At 38.9% G+C, this 16,838-nt stretch overlaps 1 protein-coding gene and 1 long non-coding RNA gene across 4 annotated transcripts in view; one reads left to right on the top strand and one right to left on the bottom strand.

The window, feature by feature from the left end:
* The window catches only part of LOC309631856, a 916,236-nt gene that overhangs the window by 525,539 nt on the left and 373,859 nt on the right, over window positions 1-16,838 (bottom strand). The gene's annotated exons all lie outside the window — the stretch shown is intronic.
* The window catches only part of DNAH11 (dynein axonemal heavy chain 11), a 318,101-nt gene that overhangs the window by 96,091 nt on the left and 205,172 nt on the right, over window positions 1-16,838 (top strand). For all 3 annotated transcript variants that reach the window (XM_082398151.1, XM_082398152.1, XM_082398153.1), the window contains exon 29: window positions 16,151-16,300. In XM_082398151.1, the coding sequence (XP_082254277.1) occupies window positions 16,151-16,300 (150 nt within the window). The remainder of the gene's footprint in view (window positions 1-16,150; window positions 16,301-16,838) is intronic.

Raw genomic sequence — 16,838 nt, 5'->3', positions numbered from 1 at the left:
TATATATATATATATATATATATATATATTTATATAACTTAAAAGGTGTACCTTTAAAATCATTCTTTTTATTTTCACAGCATCACTTCAATATTTCAGAGTGTTATTATTAATATCAGTGTGACTTATTGTGGAAGTCTTCCTGTCTACCTAATTCATAGTGGTTTTTTTTGGTTTTTTTGGTTTTTTTCCACACACACACACACTGTATTTTATTTTTACAAGAGATAAATAAACTGACACCAAACATTGTAAATGGATGACCACAACAAAAGCAACAGTGATTGCAATTACCAAACACGAAACACACTCATACTATGTCACAATATTGACATTCAGTCCAGTAATCCTCCACTGTAACAACTCCTTTACTTTGCAGTGAAAACTGATTTGTATATTTTTTGCCTCTGAGTTCTTGTGGGATTTTTTTTTTTTTTTATTCAAACAGAAAGTCACGAAAGTTATAATCATCCTCATCAGTTCACTCAGTCCCATGTAATTAATTTTTTTTTTTCATCTTTAATGAAAAGTTCTAAACCCCTGAATCTCAGGTACATTTCTCAGTACTAGTACTAGTAACACTCTTTAATGAATGACTAGGTAATGTAAGACATTAAAAAGATTTTAAATTTTAATGTAGCTGAATATTGAAGTCACCGCATAGAGAATGTCCAAAATGGCTCGTAGCCACGCTGATGAATACCAACAGCAGTGCTGTCTATGTCATATCAACAAAAGGAGGTGGGGTATTTCTGCTTACCAGCTGAAGGGGTCTGGCTCTGCGGCTCCAGGGTAAATGCGGTACACAGTTCTCCTGACCTGCCAGCTTTGAAATGATTCGATTTTTGAAACATTTTGAAAGTTGAGATACATTATTTTGAATTGTGCTCAAAATGGGATTTCATTGAGATCCTTTTGTTACACGAATTAAACACTGAACAATTCGATTTCACCTCAAATGCTATCACCCTTTTAGGAAAGGTTTGTTATTAGCGAAAGTGTTTAGCTGCCTCTGAGGGGCAAATACCACCTGGGAGCAACTTGTTGGGGTGAAGGATTGAAAAGGAGCTGAGGGTGAGTTGAGTCATCTAGAGCCACAGTCAGCTTCTTTCCCGGCAGTGGTTCTGCAAAGTCAAGGTGTGATCTCAACTCTTGGTCATTTACTGTGGAATAGTTAATGCTTTTAGCAGTTATGCCAAAGGGCCTAGCCTTGCTACACTCTTTCTTTCATCATCAGAATCAGTTTCAGGCCACCAGACACAGCTTTTCCGTCTCTGCCTTTTGTGCTAACATCCTGAATGTGTGCCCTGTACTGTGACGGAGATAACATGGCAACTGCAGCTTGTGGGATAACAATGCAATTGCCCCAGAAAAGATGACCCTTTGTGGGCAGATGAGTCATGCTGACATCTTGTGAATGACTTGAATTCCTCAGGCCCCCCTCCTCCACCTGCCACACTCAATTTAAGAGTGTTGGTGCAAGTGAGGGTTTCTGCAGTTGATTGTGGAATTTGATCAGCCTGAATACATGAGCCAGGGAAGTCTGATATTACTACATCCTGTGTTCTATAAGCAGCAATGCCTAATTTAAGATACTTGAGTTGGAATGTCAGAGTGATGAAATCAGTGTGTCTAGAATGCCTTCAGTGGTTTTCAGCTGTTGGTAAGTTTGGTTAAGGTCAAGTTTTAAAGATTTTTCTCTTCCTAGAGTTCACCCTGACCTCCCAGTGGCATAGATTATCTAAGGGACTGAGGATGTGGCTGTGCTGTGTGACTTTCATGGTCAAAAACCTCTGGTGGTTGCTTACGGAAATACAAACTTAGAGGTATATTTGCAGGATTAATGGTCATGGCGCAGTAGTTATGAAGTTGCACATGATTCAATATTAACATTCTGTGCTTTCTCCCCCACCTTAGAAAAACATCCTTTTGTATTTTTCAATGAAACGAATGTAGTGGTTAAAGTCAGCCCTAGCAACATCAGTTGGCCCCATTGTGCCCTTCCAGGTTGTGATATGGTGCCTTGAAATAGCTGGCAACTTGGTATTTTTAGCCACTGGTTCCTTATGACTTGAAAGATCTTTTTGTCCTAGAAGAGTTGGCACATTTTCTCTTCCTTCGTCTCCTATGTGATGATGAGTGAAAGCTTCCCCATGATAGAGGTATACTAAAGAATGACACACTTTCCATGGGATCAGCTGCGTCTGTGTTGTGTGACGGGGGGTAGCCATGGGCCGCATGTGTGGCTATTGGGTACTTGAAATGTGTCAACTGAGGGCTGAATTTTTAACTACAATATGTTAGAAAAACTGATCTTTGATTCAGTTATTGGAAAACAAGTTTGAAACAACTTGAGTGTGACTCTACTTTCGCAACTGTGTATTTTGGGAGACATAAAGACAGATCAAGTATTTCTGATGAAAAATCCAAATTGAGATAAGCTGTAAATGTAAAATATGCACCTGGTTTCAAAGACTTAAAGATAAGAAGGTAAAATATCTCATTAGTGATTTTTCTATTAATTACATATTGAAGTGACAATACTTTGGATACATTAGGTCAAACAAAATACATCAGAATTAATTTCACCTGTTTCTTTTTACTTGTTTTAATGTGGCTACTAGAAAGCCACTGCTGTGGCAGTTGAGGCCACAGTTTCGAAAATGACAAGATCAGGAATATATATGCTCAGAAGTGTTTAATGTTTGCATCAAAAATATCCTTCAGTGGCATTGGACCAAATCTACATAAGAAGAAATCTGCCAACTTGTCTTTTGAGAAATCCCCCAAACTGCAGTATAAGACAGATGGCACTCAACTGATACCCTTAATAGACTGTCAATATTGGCACTTGGACAGGTGCTTGTGAGAAATGGGCTTAGTATTAGGTAATAAAAAGAACTTGTGGATCTTCAAGGGGGCAAATATCGAAGACCCCGCATCCCCACAAGCTCAGTGTGTTGCTGGATAGTGCTTCCATTTGGTTATCTCCATGGCAGAGTGAAGGTGCCTCACCATCTGCATCTCAGGAATCAGGATGAAGCAGCTCAACACTCACTCATAGTGTGTCACAGCCTTCTTGACATGGATTAGTCCTCCTTAGACAGTCAAGAGGGGGAATTCCCTGGCAGTCCAGTGGTTAGGACTCCATGCTTCCACGGCAGCGGACACGGGTTCGAGGGGGAATCCTGCAAGCTGCGCAGCGCAACCTAAAATAAATAAATAAACCAGTAGCTCTTAGACAATCAAGAAGAAAATGGCTCAAGATGCAAGTGGTTAGTTGGCTGCATGCAAGAGTGAATGACTTTTAGTTGAAATAAAATCGGTCAAAAATCCCTACTTTTTTATAGGGAGTAGAAGGTTGGAGGGCTCGTAGGTACCTACAGTAGAGGGAGGGGGTTGCCCTTGAGTTTAGGTTGGCACTGAGGATGAAATGGGGAAGAGGCAGGAAAAGGAAACAGATACAGAAGATGGTCATGGTTTTGAACACCTTGCCATGGTCTCTACTTCTGTTCAGCTGAGCTGCAAGGAATAGAAGCTGCTCATCTAAGTGTACTTTGTTATAGAAATTGCCAGTGAGAACAGCTCCACTTGGTATAACCTAAGAATATGTTATATTTCAAATGGATGCCTTTGTGTAAAGGCAGCCTTATATCCAAAGGACTTAGGCATTTAGGTGTGTGACAAGAAAATAGACAATCTAACTTTTAAATAAATGTCATAAATTATATATGCAGTAGAGATTATCCTTGCAAAATGGTTAATATATGGTTGACCATAAGTTGTATAACAATATATGTAAATTTTTTTTTTTCATTTTGCCAATGTGTTGCCACTGCTTAGAATTCTGTTGGAGCTCCTTTATTGGAATTCCCTCTACAGCCAGTTTATAAGTTACACAATAAAATCAGGGTTATTACAATGTAGGATGAAAATACCACTTTAATGTTTCTAAATCAGTCTTACAAATTTGGGGTCCTGCTGCCAAGGAGTTTTAGGCCTTGCTGTGGAATCTGAAACTCCTGACCTTTGTTTGATGTCACTTGATAAAGCTTGTTCAGCTCCATCTTAAATTCAATGGGCAGGGCTTCTGGCTATAACTCATTAGCTTTTTTTTTTTTTTTTAATTAATTAATTTATTTATTTATTTTTTGGCTGTGTTGGGTCTTCGTTTCTGTGCGTGGGCTTCCTCTAGTTGCGGCGAGCGGGGGCCTCTCACTATCGCGGCCTCTCTTGTTGCGGAGCACAGGCTCCAGACGCGCAGGCTCAGTAGTTGTGGCTCACGGGCCCAGTTGCTCCGCGGCATGTGGGATCTTCCCAGACCAGGGCTTGAACCCGTGTCCCCTTCATTGGCAGGCAGATTCTCAACCACTGCACCACCAGGGAAGCCCACTAATTAGCTTTTAACAGAGTACTATTCCTTCTGGGACCAACTAGAAAAGCTGGATAAAATAGTTAAGTAGATCTGTTTAAATGCATGGAGGAGTGCTTAAAGAGCATCAAAGTCAAAATTTCAGGGATGTATAGCTCAGGGGTAGAGCATTTGACTACAGAGTCAAGATTTCAGGAGCTGAGATCTGAGAAGAAGGAAACCATGGAGAGATTTGCCGGACATATGCTACTGCTGTTCCCCCTATGACATTTGACAGTAAGATGTGGGCAAGAGTCTGAAAATGTGACCGGAGCTTTCATAGTATCATGGAGCAGGAAAGAAAGAGAGAAACAAAATGAAAAATAAAAACTGGAGTCAGGCTCCACCAAGGAAGATATTATCCAGAGAATCAAAAAGCAACAGTGATTCATGATGGAATAGGAACAAAAGAAATGAGCTATGTGATGGTTCCAGTTTGCTTCCTTGAGAGAGTTTCCAGGCAGGGCACAGGGTGGGGCAACCAGGCAGAGTCTGGTGGACTTTCTGAGTTGAGGGGTCAGAGCTCAGAGTCTAAGGAGACCAAAATGGTGAGAGTTTGCAGAACAGAGTGCCACAGAGGGGAGAGCTGTAGAGAGAGAACCCGAGACCCATGGAGGGGCCTCCTAGAGTCATCAGCCCTGGGAATAATTAGCCCTAGATTAGATCCTACTTTAGTTCTGCCAAACAAATCTTAAAAGCATGATACCAAAGCATAAAACTATTTCCAAGTGATTTAACTGCACTCCAGAACAAACCTCAAGAAGATAGGAATACAGTAAACGTAATATTCAGTGCCAAGCAAGGTGAAGGTCACAGTGATTGACATCTTATTAAAGATTACTGGGTATGTGAAGAGGCAGGAGTATTTGACCCATCCTGAGGAGACAATGAATCAAAAAGACTGACACAGATGTTGAAATTAACAGACAAGGACATTAAAAGTTGTTTTAGCTGTATTCTGTATGTTCAAAATGTTAAGCAGAGATAGGGAAAAAATAACAAAGTTTCATATGTGTAATTGTAATACCCAAGTGGGGGCCAGGAAGAGAGGCACAAAAAATATTTGCAGAAGAGCAGCCAAAAGATTTCCAAATTGATGAAAAGTAGAAATCCATAGATTCAAGAAGCTCAGTGAACCCAAAAACAAGAAACATGAAGAAAACTACACCAATTTGCTCAAATTGGCCAAAACCAATGACAAAGAAATCTAGAAATCATCCATAGAATGACGTTATATGCAAGGAAGCAAACACGAGGATGTTGAAAGGCTTCACAGTAGAATTGAGAGGACAGAGGAGCCAACAACTTTAAAGTACTGAAAGAAAAAAAAATCAACCTAGAATTCTTTACCCAGTGAAAATATTTTTTTAAAATGAAGGCAAAATAAGGAAGTTTTCAGACATTCAAAAGCTGAAATATTTCATCACCAGCACACTGATAATAAAAGAAATGTTAAAGGAAATGCTTCAGGCAGAAGGAAGATAATACCAGATGGAAATCTGGATCTACACACAAAAAAATGATCATCAAAATGGTAACCGTATGGAGCTAGACATAATAGGCACATTAGCCATCCATCAGAAGGTAGAATAGTAGGAAAGAACAGAGACCTTGAAATCATGTAGACATGAGTTTAAATCCCGGCTCTGTTGATTATTGACTATGTTACTGCTTTACCTTTCTGAACCTCAGTTTCCTTATATACCAAATGGGGAAAGCAGTAGGTACTATATCTTTGATTTCTGAGCAAGCAGTAAAGCAAACACGTAAAGAACTAAGAAAAATGCTTAACATAGAATATAAAAATGGCCACAAATTCTTCCCCTCCCTTCATCCATGCCATTTCAATGTGAAGCTGCAATTTGCATCAAGGGGTGGAGCTTATTTCTCCATTTGGCTTCCTGTGTGACTTGTTTTGGCCAGTGTATCATTAGCAAGAAGCTTGAAAAGCATTTGTACACTGCGGCTTGCCCTCTTGCTGCTCTTTGGAAACCTATGACCACCTCCTCATGAATAAGCCAAGGCTAGCCTGCTGGATGAGAAGAAGCACATACCCATACCCAAGCCACCAGCTGGACAACCATCACACACATGGGAGAAGCCATCGATCACCAGCAGACTGCAGAGGTATGAGGGTGCCCAGCTGGGACCAGCTGAGAGAACCCAAAAGCCCTGACACAGAATTGTGAACTCTGAAATTGTTGCTTTTTTAAGCCACTAAATTTTGAGGTGGTTTGTTACACTGCAAAAACTAGTTGATGCACGTTATATATTCACATAGACATGTCTAAGTACAGAATGTACAATCATTAATATCAAGGACTTTATGTGCTACTGATGTAATATAAAAGATTTTACCTGAAATTCAGAAAAAAACCCAAAATGATAAATATCAAGTACTAATCCATGGAGCTAGTTTTCTTTATTTTCTTTCTTTTTATTTTTGTTTTGTTTGTCTTCTTCTTGAAGATACCTTCATTTAGCTATGCATTGTTTTGACATTCGTGAGTGTGAGAGAACTGATGAAAATATCATGAGTTGGTGTGTTTCTGAATCTTCACTAGGCTGAAGTACTCTGCCTAGTAATGTGTTCATTTCCCCCTCTTTTTTCAATTTGTACAGGTATTTTGTCCAACTCTGACATGATTTTTCATTAGAAAAACATATATTCACATGATGAGCTATCAAGATCAAATCTACCAAAAGCCTAAGATTAAAAAGACTCACAGTACTAAATAATAGTAAGGATGTGGAGCAATGGGAATGTTCCTATCTAGCCAGTGTGATTGTAGATTGGTACAACCACTCAGGAAACCTGCTTGACAATATCTTCTAAATTTGAATATAATAATACATTATTGTCCAGCAGTTCCTCTTCTTAGTGTATACTCAGCAGAAATGTATACATAGGTGAACCAAAATATGTGACAAGAATTTTCATAGCTACATTATCCATAACACCCCCAAACTGGAAATAAGCCAAATGTCCCTGAACAGTTGAATGCGTAAATACATCGTGTAATATTCATATAACAGAGTACCACATAGCAATGAAGAAGAAAACTAGTGCTATACATAATAACATGAATAAACCTCACTAATATGATGTTGAATGATAGAAGGCAGACGCAAGAATACATATTGTATGAATCCCCTTATGTAAAGGTAATATCCATTTAAAAAAAAATTTATTAGTGTATAGTTGATTTATAATGTGTTAGTTTCAGCTGTACAGCGAAGTGATTCAGTTATACATATATTCATTCTTTTTCAGGTTTTTTCCCATATAGATTATTACAGAATATTGAGTAGAGTTCCCTGTGCTATACAGTGGGTCCTTTTTGGTTACCTATTTTATATATAGTAGTGTCTGTATGTTACTCCCAAGTTCCTGATTTATTCCTCCCCCACCATTTTTCCCCTTTGGTAACCATGGGTATGATTTCAATACCTGTGAGTCTGTTTCTGTTTTGTAAATAAGTTCGTTTGTATCATTTTTTAAAAATTAGATTCCACATATAGATGTAGAAAACAATTTTATGGTTACCAGGGAAGAAAGGGAAGGAGGGATAAATTGTGAGATTGGGATTGACATATACATACTACTATATATAAAATAGATAACTAATAAGAACCTACTGTATAGCACAGGGAACTCTACTCAATACTCTGTAATGACCTACTTGGAAAAGGTGTCTAAAAAAGAGTGGACATATGTATATGTATAACTGATTCACAGTGCTATACAGCAGAAAGTAACACAACATTGTAAATCAACTATACTTCAATAAAAATTTTTTAAAAAGAAAAAATTTTGATTCCACATAAGAGTGATATCATATGATATTTGTCTTTCTCTGATTTACTTCAGTTAGTATGATAATCTCTAGGTCCATCTGTGTTGCCGCAAATGACATTATTTTGGTTCTTTTTATATGGCTGAGTACTATTCCATTGTACATCTGTACCACATATTCTTTATCCATTCCTCTGTCGATGGACATTTAGGTTGCTTCCATGTCTTGGCTGTTGTAAATAGAGCTGCAATGAACAATGGGGTGCATGTATTTTTCGAATTATGGTTTTCTCTGGGTATATGCCCAGGAGTGGTATTTCTGGATCATATGGTAGTTCTATTTTTAGTTTTTTAAGGTACTGCCATACTGTTCTCCATAGTGGTTGTACCAATTTACATTCCCACCAACAGTGTAGGAGGGTTCCCTTTTCTCCACACCCTCTCCAGCATTTCTTGTTTGTAGACTTTTTGATGATGCCCATTCTAACCGGTGTGAGGTGATACCTCACTGTAGTTTTGATTTGCATTTCTCTAATAATGAGTGGCGTTGAGCAGTTTTTCATGTGCCTCTTGACCATCTGTATGTCTTCTTTGGAGAAATGTCTATTTAGGGCGTATGCCCGTTTTTTGATTGGGTTGTTTGTTTTTTTTTGACATAAGAGCTGAATGAGCTATTTATGTATTTTGGAGATTAACCCCTTGTCAATCACTTCTTTTGCAAATATTTTCTCCCATTCTGTGGGTTGTCCTTTTGTTTTGTTTATGGTTTCCTTTGCTGTGCACAAGTCTTTAAGTTTAATTAGATCCCATTTGTTTATTTTTGTTTTTATTTTCATTACTCTAGGAGGTGGATCCAAAAAGATATTGCTGCAATTTATGTCAGAGAGTGTTTTGCCTACGTTTTCTTCTCAGAGTTTTATAGTGTCCAGCCTTACATTTAGGTCTTTGATCCATTTTGAGTTTATTTTTGTGTGTGTTGTTAGAGAATGTTCTAATTTCATTCTTTTACATGTAGCTGTCCAGTTTTCCCAACACCGCTTATTGAAGAGACTGTCTTTTCTCCATTGTATGTTCTTGCCTCCTTTGTCATAGATTAATTGACCATAGGTGCGTGGGTTTATTTCTGGGCTTTCTATCCTGTTCCATTTATCTATATTTCTGTTTTTGTGCCAGTACCATATTGTCTTGATTACTGTAGCTTTGTAGTATAGTCGGAAGTCAGGGAGCCTGACTCCTCCAGCTCCATTTTTCTTTCTCAGGATTGCTTTGGCTATTCGGGGTCTTTTGTGTTTCCATACAAATTTTAAATTTTTTTCTTCTAGTTCTGTGAAAAATGCCATTGGTCATTTGATAGGGATTGCACTGAATCTGTTGATTGCCTTGGGTAGTATAGTCATTTTCACAATGTTGATTCTTCCAATACAAGAGCATGGTATATCTTTCCATCTGTTTGTGTCATCTTTGATTTCTTTCATTAGTGTCTTACAGGTTTCGTAGTACAAGTCTTTTGCCTCCTTAGGTAGGTTTATTCATAGGTATTTTATTCTTTTTGATGTGACGGTAAATGGGATTGTTTCCTTAATTTGTCTTTCTGATCTTTCATTGTTAGTGTATAGGAATGCAAGAGATTGCTGTGTATCAATTTTGTTGTTGTTGGGTTTTTTTTTTGGCCGTGCCACATGGCTTGCAAGATCTCAGTTCCCCAACCAGGGATTGAACCTGCATCCTCGGCAGTGAAAGCACAGAGTCCTAACCACTGGACCGCCAGGAAATTCCATTGATTTTGTATCCTGCAACTTTATTGAATTCATTGATGAGCTCTAGTAGTTTTCTGGTAGCATCTTTAGGATTTTCTGTATATAGTATCATGTCATCTTACAGTTTTACTTCTTTTCCAATTTGGATTCCTTTTATTTCTTTTTCTTCTCTGATTTCCCTGGCTAAGACTTCCAAAACTGTGTTGAATAAAAGTGGCAACAGTGGACATCCTTGTTTTGTTCCTGATCTTAGAGGGAATGCTTTCACCTTTTCACCATTGAGAGTGATGTTAGCTGTGGGTTTGTCTTATATGGGCTTTATTAGGTAATGTCCATTTTTGAGAGGAGGGACTAGTGACTGACCTGGGCCATGAGGATTTTTTTTGGGTTCAGGTGTATTCAGTTTCTTAATTGTCTCAGTGGTTACAAGAGTTTTGTTCACTTTGCTAAAATTTATTAAGCTGTACACATGTGATTTTTTTCACTTTTCTCTCTATTTAAATTTTCATAAGGTTATTTAAAAACTCAAGAGTTTGTATTGTCAGCATATCTATATATATTTACATACACATGTTAAGAATGTTAAGGAAGAAATACAGAATCAGCACTGATAATATAGGTATGTCCAAGTTATATTAATTAGTGAAAAATCAAATTGCAAAATATTATGTATACTATGATTTTATTTTTGGTAAAAGCAAACCAAGCAATACCCGATACCTAGGATTGGCTATAATGGTTTACAAAATTTATAACAAATTTAGTCTTTCTGAATTATATAATTGCATGTTCACTATTGAAAATTTGAAAAATATAAAAATACTAAAGATCAGAATAACATACTCCTAGATGCTATTTTTGAGTGATTATAGTTTTTCTTTATATGTCTGTGTTTGTGTAGGTAAGAACATATATACTTAATCAAAATTGAAATATTCTTCTACAATATGATGTTTAATGTTGATAAAAGTTTTCATTATATGAAAGTGCTATAACTGATTTAACCAACTTCTAGAAAGTTTTTGCATATTTAGACTTTCAACAATGTTGCATGTCCATTTCCCTATACTGTCACCTATACTGAGTATTATTAAAAATATAAAACACAACAATAAACTATTCAACATTTTGACAGACTTAAATTTTTGTACATGTAAAAATAAAAGACTCATTTTTCTCTTGTTCTAGAGGATAATATTCACAATAGACAGGACTGCCTACATTTTGGACATTACTTATCTTCTCACAAATACTATCATGAGTATTACCATCATTATGTATAAATGAGTTAATGACTACGTATGAATGAATCCTGTGGTGTTCATCATGCCAGGAGTGATATTAGGACTTTGTGTCTATTTTATCTCAGTTAATCAGCAGCAGCATCTCTCATAGACGGGGCAAATATGGAATGAGATATAGGCAAAAAGCAAGGGGTAAGCTTTGTGAATGTATAGTAGCCATACAGGGAAAGTGGGACATAGCAATACATGGAAGATATACATAGAAGCATATGTAGAAGCTATATGATTTTGTTTTTCTTCCCTTTCTTTTCTAGGTGAACATAGGGTAGACTGCTGATCTGATTGCTGTATTAGTTTGCATTTTAAATTATAAAATTACCTAGATGAGTAAATATTTTTGACTTTATTTACGGGTAGATAGATGTAAGCTCTTAAAAAGGCAGCTCTCCCTGTGCACAGACCTGAAAAATACGAATTTCAGTTACCAAAGATTGGTTTAACTCTGTTCCCCCGATAACATGGTTCAAATTTCACATACTATGGTGTGTTAACTGAGTGATCTCGAGAGGCACAAACTTCTTTGCTGGATCCTCAGTCCATAAAAATCACCACGTCAGTAACAGATATACATCTTGACTCGTGACCGGTTACGTCACACCTTTCAAAGTCTGTCTGTGGTCGGCTGTCACACATTTGTTGTTTGATTCTGACGTAATCAGCAAAGAATGTAGTGTGTTACCACCTTGTCCCCAGTGAAGAACCTACATGACGGTTTACAAAAATACACCTTCAAAAGAGGGAATTAGTAATGAAGTTGATAGTATAGCAAAGAAGTGAAAATTGATAACGCTAGACGTGAAATTTGAATCATAGATGTAGCTATGGGAGAGAAAGGTGACTGTGGAAATGACACTACACCATTTGAGAGCTTCTAGATATGCAGCCAGAGGATTATAGTGAAAATGAACTCATTGATATAAATGTAAACACTGGTTGTGACAAAAAGGATGAAGATGTCCTAGAGGAAGTGATGCCAGAAAAAAAAAACTCGACATTAAAGAAACTCTCAGAAATATCAGGACATGGAGACCTCAAAGGATGAAATGTTGGCAGCCAATCCAAACTTCCAAAGGAATATGGTGACTGCACAAAGCATAGGGAAGGTGTTCACTCAGTATTTTAAGTTACAAGATGAGAAGAAGGAGGCAAGCACTGTTCGAACTACCCTTGATAAGTTTCCTATAAAGTAGTAAAACACTTAATTTTTAATTTTTTTTTAGTAGTTTAAGTTAGCCTGCTAAGTATTAGCTTACACTTTTTATTTCTCTGTACTTTTATAACCAAGAGTGAGAGGGATTTTAATGTTTTAACGAAAATTTTTAACAGCCAAAGCACAGTCGTAAGTTTGCCCATTGATTGTGGAGGTTGCATGGTTGTTGTTACGATCTCGCACTACTGTGCGAAGCCGGGGCTGCCTGTCTGTCTACTCACCGGTGGGTGGATGCACCTGATTTACTGTAAACCAGTGGAACAGGGATTCCCTGGTGGCGCAGTGGTTGAGAGTCTGCCTGCCAATGCAGGGGACACGGGTTCGAACCCGGGTCTGGGAAGATCCCACATGCCGCGGAGCGGCTGGGCCCGTGAGCCACAATTACTGAGCCTGCGCGTCTGGAGCCTGTGCTCCGCAACGAGAGGCCGCGATAGTGAGAGGCCCGCGCACTGCAATGAAGAGTGGCCCCCCCGCTTGCCACAACTGGAGAAAGCCCTCGCACAGAAACGAAGACCCAACACAGCCATAAAAATAAATAAATTTAAAAAAAAAAATTAAAAAAAACCCAGTGGAACAGCATTTCAATTTTTGTTGCTAACCTTTTAGAAACCTACTCAAGATACAACGAAATTATTGAATTTCATGGTTTGCAGTGTTCAAATCCATTCTGTTTCTTTAGTGTGGTACAAAGAGGGGGGCTCTGAGGCATTAGTTTTTATGTATTTTTTAAACTGTAAAATAAGTCTTTCCAAAGACCAGACTAGGAAAAAGGAATTTTAATTTTGTGTTAACAGGTACAAAGGGATATCATTAGAAATGGAACAAATCTGAGGTCAACAGCATCCTTGTTAGTTTAAAAAAATGGTCCTTTTCTCTCAGAAGCTCTAAATGGAAGGCAGAATAGGAAAATATCCAACTTCCAACACGCCAGGTATAAGTCATGGGAGAACATCAAGCCGTGGGGTTTGCATTTCCTGGTCACACACTGAGTGACTAGAGGACTAGGAGTTCTTTTGAAATGCTTTCCTCACAAAAGCAATGATGTGTGAGGCTGTCTGATGGTTGAGGTCTCATTTATCCCGCAGCTTTGTACCTGACTATTATTTGTACCTGACTAGGCCTATTACACAGTAGAAGCCATTAAACATCTGTGCACTTCCTGGCCGCTTCAGCTGTGACAGCGAGTTGTTAGAGGAGTGGAGATACTTTCTGTGTTTCATGTCCTGTGGGTTATGTACAGGGATGTGGGAGACTGTGATAACCCAAGCAGTGATCATCAGCTACCACTCTGTCTACACTGAAAGTGAGAGTCTCAAAAACTCATCTATTTTAAAGTCGGAAGATTCCCTGCTGTGATTTTCTTCAGTACCCAAACTGTGAATACAGCAAAAATGTTAAGGCTAAAAGCTTCAAAGATTAAATCACCCTTAAGGAGTTCCCTACCAATATATATTTTTTAAAATTAATTTATTAATTAATTTATTTTTGGCTGTGTTGGGTCTTCGTTTCTGTGCGAGGGCTTCCTCTAGTTGCGGCAAGTGGGGGCCACTCTTCATCGCGGTGCGCGGGCCTCTCACTGTCGCGGCCTCTCTCGTTGTGGAGCACAGGCTCCAGACGCGCAGGCTCAGTAACTGTGGCTCACGGGCCTAGTTGCTCCGCGGCATGTGGGATCTTCCCAGACGAGTGCTCGAACCCGTGCCCCCTGCATTAGCAGGCAGATTCTCAACCACTGCGCCACCAGGGAAGCCCTCCCTACCAATATTGGTATTGGTCTTTTCATATGGGAAATTTAGACAGGTTGCTGTTGTTTGTAGAAGCTGCTATTGGGATAGTTATCAAGTCCAGTTAAACTGTATTTCAGGAAAAAGTCATTGCAGAGGTGGCTTTAATGCTATGTACTGGGAAATGTTCTATAGCTTGACACTGTCTTCTGGTTATCAGCACCTTTTATTATTATTTTTTTTATTGAGGTGAAATTCAGGTAACATAAAATTAGCCATTTTAAAGTGTATGATTCATTGGCATTTTGTCTGTTCACAATGTTGTGCGTCCATCACTTCTATCTAGTTCCAAAATATTTTCATCACCCCACAATAAAACCTCATGCCCATTAAGAAGTCATCGTGCATTCCCTCGTCCCCCTGTCTCCTACTAGCCATCGGTCTGCTTTCTGTTTCTGTGGATTTACCTATTGTGGCCATTTCATGTACATGGAATCATACACTATATGATCTTTTGTGACTGGCTTCTTTCACGTAGCATGATGTTTTCAGGGTTCATCCATGTTGTAGAGTGTACCAGTAGTTCCTTCCTTTTGATGGTTGAACAATATTCCATTGTATGGATATGCCACAATGGAGAATGTGTCCATTCATCCATCAGTGGACATTTAGGTTGGTTCCACCTTTTGGCTGCTGTGAATAATACTACTCTGAACTTTTGTACAAGTATTTGAGTACATGTTTTCAATAATTTGGGGTATATATCTAGGAGTGGAGTTACTGGGTCCTATGACAAGTTTATAGTGAACTTTTTGAGGAATCACCAAACTGTTTCCCACTTCTCAGGTTTTGCAGTAGTTTTGCCAAGTGTAAGGGGGGAGCGCTTGTTCCCATTCCTGACACTTCCTGTGGTTCACTCCGCCCTTTGTTCGTCCACCCCAGGGGGAGGTAGAGCGGCTTGCCTGACTGATAGCCTGCAGAACTCCTCTCCTTTCCTCCTTGCCAGTCCTGCTGGGTGGAGAGGCCGGTCCCGGTCTGTGCTGATATGACCAGATGGATAAGTCTTATTGATTCTTGTGTTCTGTTTGGAGGCCAGTTGGGCTTTCATCTCTGAACTGGCCTCTAGCAGAACACGTGCTGCTCTTTGTCTTTTTAACTTGGTTTTATTTTTCAAGGAGTCCAGAACCTGCACAGGGTTCAGTATGCTATTTACTGGGGGTTCTTTTGGAGATCCCACAACTTAGGATGTAAAAGGTTATGATGCTCGAAGAGTTTGAACTTTGTAGATGTGGCTTGGACTTGGAGGTTTAAGATCTAACTGCCACTTATTCTTAGCAGTGTCAACTTGATGAAGTCACCTAATACTTTACCTTCAATTTCTTTGTCAGTGAAAATGGGGGAATTCCATTCACCTTTCTTATGTAACAAATATGCTCTGGGGCTCATGTAAATAGCAAAACAAGTGCACAATAACATAGGACCTGACCCAAGAATAAGACTGTATCTAATTTACATTTTCGTTTCAAATATTTTAACACAGCTTTTTGTTTTTAAACAATATAAGGTCTTTTATGGTGTAAGTAAAATACCATGTCTGAATTTTAATAACCTGACCACAAAATTCCCAGCAGGATGATTGCTACAGGAATATGGTACAGATAGAGAAGATGGTAAGTCTCCAGCCTTTAAGGAGGGAATAGATAACCTAGCAGGCTAAGTATTCACCTCCCAACACCTGATGATGTGATCGGAGTGCCTGGCCACTTCTCCGTCTGGGTCATTTCAAACTCTGGAATTGAAGAAGAGATTTTTATTTGGAAGAAAAACATCTTGAGGCATCTCTGTAACGATATAAAGACAGTTTTGTGAATTCATTTAGCCACATCTGTAGATTACCAGAATACATATCCAGTAAGAAATGCTCTTATCTCTTCTTATTATCTTGTCTTAGGTTACACACCACCTTTCCAAACTCTTTGACAGCATTGTAGATCTGCAGTTTGAAGACCATCAGGATGTTTCCGCGCACAGGGCCGTTGGAATGTACAGCAAAGAAAAGGAATATGTGCCATTCCCAGCTGAGTGTGAATGCATAGGCCATGTAAGATTTGCTTATGAGGTTCTCTATGCCAGAGAAGTATTGGGGGGATAATTTTTAAAAGTTGAACAAGAAAAAATCAACTCATGTCAAATGAGGCTCCGGTTAGTTTTGTGCTCAGAGATTCCCGTTTACCTGTGTCCGGTGTGACAGAGGGCTCCTTTGCCGTGCTTCCCACTCTGATTATCAGGCTTCAGCACCCTGCAGGAGCTCAGGCTTGCTCACAGTTGAGCCAGACGGGAGGGACTGTCACAGACTGAATGAGTAAACCCCAGAATTAGTAGCAAATGCCACCCAGTGACTGAATCTCCTACAGAGCATATTGTTTTCACCCGTGCTCAGAGTACAGGGAAGGGTTAGGGTGAAGCAGCACCTTGCAATGAAGCACGTTCTAAAGAGGCTGTGGTTCAGGATTCTGACATGGGTGTTGTAAATGGCTGCTCGTAAATAAAGTTGATTGAGTCCGCTTAGCTAATGTCATGTACACTAATTACCGTGTGCACAGACGGTTAACATACTCTCTTCTCTCACAGCCAAACAC

The sequence above is a fragment of the Balaenoptera borealis genome (genome assembly GCF_965194805.1).
Source record: "Balaenoptera borealis genome assembly, chromosome: 7".
Taxonomy (NCBI): domain Eukaryota; kingdom Metazoa; phylum Chordata; class Mammalia; order Artiodactyla; family Balaenopteridae; genus Balaenoptera; species Balaenoptera borealis.
This window is presented reverse-complemented; position numbering and strand designations above follow the sequence as displayed.